Source organism: Perkinsus marinus (genome assembly GCF_000006405.1).
Source record: "Perkinsus marinus ATCC 50983 genomic scaffold scf_1104296952338, whole genome shotgun sequence".
NCBI lineage: Eukaryota > Perkinsozoa > Perkinsida > Perkinsidae > Perkinsus > Perkinsus marinus.
Window position 1 is genome coordinate 8,699 of NW_003208895.1, and position 4,392 is coordinate 13,090.

The 4,392-nt window shown below is 44.4% G+C and overlaps 1 protein-coding gene across 1 annotated transcript in view; it reads left to right on the forward strand.

Annotated features, from left to right (window-relative positions):
- Nucleotides 1-3,846: 3,846 nt before the first annotated feature.
- The window catches only part of Pmar_PMAR023974 (hypothetical protein), a gene marked incomplete at both ends in the record, with an annotated part of 5,802 nt that continues 5,256 nt past the window's right edge, over nt 3,847-4,392 (forward strand). Inside the window, one exon of the mRNA XM_002776973.1 lies at nt 3,847-3,895. Within this exon, the coding sequence (XP_002777019.1) occupies nt 3,847-3,895 (49 nt within the window). The remainder of the gene's footprint in view (nt 3,896-4,392) is intronic.

A 4,392-nucleotide genomic window follows, 5' to 3' on the forward strand; every position in this document is an offset into this window, starting at 1 on the left:
TCTTCATAGGTTCGTTTGCTCGTGATGGTACTTTCCGACTCTGTCCTCCTTGTGAACATATGTGCATTGTGAAGTTCACAGGTATATCGTTCGAATCGTGCTGCGATCGTGATTTACCAGTTGACTTCCTCTTCCGTATATTCCTGATTGGACTTCTTGAGGAAAGCTTGAGAGCCCGTGAAACTACGAGTTGAGTCCGCGATGCGTAGGAATAGCGATTCTGATTCGTGAAACATGTTATGGATTTCGTGATTTCGGAGCTCTTCATGCGCCGAACATCTTACCTCCTTCAGTGGTTCATAATTGGAATTTGATTTTTCGATTTTTTTGATATTTTGTCACGAAAGGAGTGAATGTTGGGTTGCACAAGAGTTAGTTATCAATAGCTATTCCAAGAGAATGACCGTTCAAGAGTCAGTGAACGATGGATCTAGCCGCAACATTGCTCAAAATGTGAGAAAATAGGCAAATGGTCAACTACATGTGTCGGTGACATCGTCGTATATGAACCCCTTGGGGAAAGCGAATATAGTCTATTCCAACGCTGTCCCTTACTGACTCAGTAATACTGAGCAACGCTAAGCCAACTGCGAGGATCACGCGTTGAACGCAGAGCATGACGATGAGAGGGTTTTAGACATTGTTTAGTAGAACTCTCGTCGATAAGTTTGCTTACTGGACTTTTGTAATCCACGTCTCAAAGTTTTTCGAGTTTGAGGGCTATCATAGCAATACAATATAGGTACATACCCCGTCTATGTACCTCATTTTTGTAGTATTGCTATGTTCGGCACCCCAAAAAGAGCATATGCTGTTACTTCGAGCATTGTTCTGTTGAACGTGTTCACGAGGCCGCCGATGGGGGAGGAGATTTTCTGCTTGGAAACCTTCACGTAGTGGTTGTCTCAGGAATATTCATAAGCTACAACCTCTCTGCCGAGCTATGACTGAAATCGGAACTACTGATCACTCTATCGTCCAAATTGGACGATAGAATGATCAGCTATTGGACGGTCCAATAGCTGTGTGGAATCTGTCGGCCTCGATCAATTCCCTCCTACAACAGGAGGGAATAGATTGAGGCCGACATCTCTGCTGTTGTCACAGCAACAGCTAAGATCTGGTATTGCCAATGCGCCTCGCGTACGAGTCTCATGCTGGGATGCCTGTGGAAAACTTTCTGTGATTTGTTATTTGGGACTACGTGCATCATGAAATTTTACCAGGATGAGTGATCATAAACCACTAATCCCTATCGAATGGAGATGTTTTTCCCATGAACGTATCTCCTGAGATTCTCTGTCGCTGAGAATAATAAGAAGGATAAGTGCGACTCTGCTGGAGTGAAGATGAAGTCAACAATATTGCATTCGCATCGAATCCGAGAAAACTCTACAGAGCCAATAACTTGAACGTCTTATTGATTAGGTGCCAATAATAAGCATTAGAATATACACATTGAATGACTGATGATATAAACACAAGATTGAAATTGATCAGAAACAGATGGAAAGATCAACAAAGGCATCTTGTCTGAGGCATGTGGACTATTGGAAAGAGAGAAGATCAGAGGTCACAGTTGCATGGCACATCAGTTGCCGAACAGACGTTGGGCAACTTATAAGTCATACAAAAGCTGTCAGGAGCAATGCTTTCACAGTATTGATCACATCCTCTAGCTTTAGTCTCGACGGTGGTATCGGCCAGAGTACTGCTTATAGTATTAGAGGTAGTCATCGAGTCAGTACTTTACACGTAATCGGTGGTAGACACAGCTTCGGTAGTGATCACGGAGTCGGTGATATGCACGGTACATATCAATTTCTAATGGTCTGGCATAGCGGCCCCAGTCTCCGAGAACTTCCTTAAAGCTGTTTTGCTTATGCGAACTGATGTGTTAAGGATGACCCTTAACACTTATTCGAAGGTCAACAAATTGTTCGTGACAGAGTTCTCCACCTGGGGCAGCTATGCCACTCCAAGGTATGCCATAATGCAGCCGATTTGTCCATCTGGGGCAGCTATGCCACCTCAAAGTAAGCCATAATGCAGCCGATTTCTCCACCTGGGGCAGCTATGCCACTCCAAGGTATGCCATAATGCAGCCGATCTCTCCACCTGGGGCAGCTATGCCACCTCAAAGTAAGCCATAATGCAGCCGATTTCTCCATCTGGGGCAGCTATGCCACCCTAAGATATGCCATAATGCAGCCGATTTGTCCATCTGGGGCAGCTATGCCACCCCAAGGTATGCCATAATGCAGCCGATTTCTCCATCTGGGGCAGCTATGCCACCCCAAGGTATGCCATAATGCTGCCGATTTCTCCATCTGGGGCAGCTATGCCACCCCAAGGTATGCCATAATGCTGCCGATTTGTCCATCTGGGGCAGCTATGCCACCCCAAGGTATGCCATAATGCTGCCGTGTTCTCCATCTGGGGCAGCTATGCCACCCCAAGGTATGCCATAATGCAGCCGATTTCTCCATCTGGGGCAGCTATGCCACCCCAAGGTATGCCATAATGCTGCCGATTTCTCCATCTGGGGCAGCTATGCCACCCCAAGGTATGCCATAATGCTGCCGATTTGTCCATCTGGGGCAGCTATGCCACCCCAAGGTATGCCATAATGCTGCCCATTTGTCCATCTGGGGCAGCTATGCCACCCCAAGGTATGACATAATGCTGCCGATTTGTCCATCTGGGGCAGCTATGCCACCCCAAGGGGCGTGGAGGTACCATTACCACGACCTGGGCAGTCGTCTCCAATTGTGATCATATCCGTCTAGACTCCTTCGTGCTTCGTTATTTCCCTGTTGATATTACTTGAAGTAATGGTAGTACTACTAGTAAATTACTTTGAGTACTTACTTACTACTACTGTAGTAGTGAGTAAGTACTCAAAGTGATTTACTTTGATATACGGGTGTAAGTTGCGTAGGAGATCTAGGCAATTGTGTGCGGAATCTTATTCATCCGTAGCGTCTTGCGTGAAGAACGTGAGTTTATCGATATTAGTAGTGCAGAAGGGCTCCGGAATGAGGGAGACTTCTGGGACCTTTCCCTTCGACAACATCAGAATGTGATTGGACTTTGGTAACAAGTTGAAACATCTTCTGATGACAAAGTCATCATCGATCGCAGATACAAGTGTTGAGTTTCTCACCGGGGGGAATGGCTCGACCAAGAGGACGTTACAGACTGGTTAATGTTTATAAACGTTTCGCTTCCGAATCATGTTATAATCTACCATCTCAGACGTGTATAAGTCTATTTCCATTCAAACATTTCACTCTTATACTTTACCGACGTTCTATCTGCTATTGTGATGAGCAACAGCTGAGCCCTATTGCACTCACAGGGGGCGACTACTGTATGAAAGTAACCTCCCAGTAGATTTATAGGCGAGCGAGATTTCTTCTTGCATTCTTGGCGAGCGCTTTTTACATCATCCTCCACCATCGGCATACAAACAACGCAACTTAGGAATAGTTGAATAACACCGTACGGGTGGGTTCGTCATTCTCGATATCGAATTTCTGAGGTCCTTTCACTTGAATATCTGTAGCAGTGTAGTGGGAAAATATGAACATGGTCAACTACATATGTCGGCGCCGATATAGAAAAGTTATGAGGAAATTATGGGAAATTATTACTGGTTTCTGCATTACACTCATACCCGAATTCGTATATAAACTCAGCTGAGCTCAGTAGCTGAGGAAAGCGGTTACATATATTCCTACTCCAACACTGTATAGGAAACTCCTGAGCTCAGCAGCTGAGGAAAGCGATTACATATATTCCTACTCCAACACTGCTAGTGTTTTTTCTTATCATGAAATCACTATGGCTCAACAACATGTACTAAAGGAGAATACACCCTTCACTATGACAGGTAGTATTACTCTGGTTTGAATTTCGTGGCGAGTGAAACTCCAATAAGAAAGTTTCCCCCTAGTGATATGAAAAATACATATTTCACGACTACTGCTGCATATCACCGCGTTGAATATCGCGTTTTTCGCTACTTCACGTTAAATGGGTTGTGATTTTTTTTTCAAAAAAGTGAGGACCCCGGTGGTGTAGTAGGGTTCTTCGTAGAAATTCGGCGAATAATATTTCTCGCATAGCGAAGTTACACCCGTGATATGAATAACACTGGAGTTTCACAACTACCCGTTTTACGTAAAACTCGGCGAAAAACGCGATATTCGCGGCTTGTAGTAGTCGTGAAATATGTTTCTCACTAGTGTTTTTCATATCACTAGGGTCAAGAAACTTCATCGTTATTTATCATTTTCACACCGGCTCTTACCAACACTGATAATCAGAAATTATTGGAGTTTCTTCACCCTAGTGATATGAAAAATATATTTCACGACTACTGCTGCA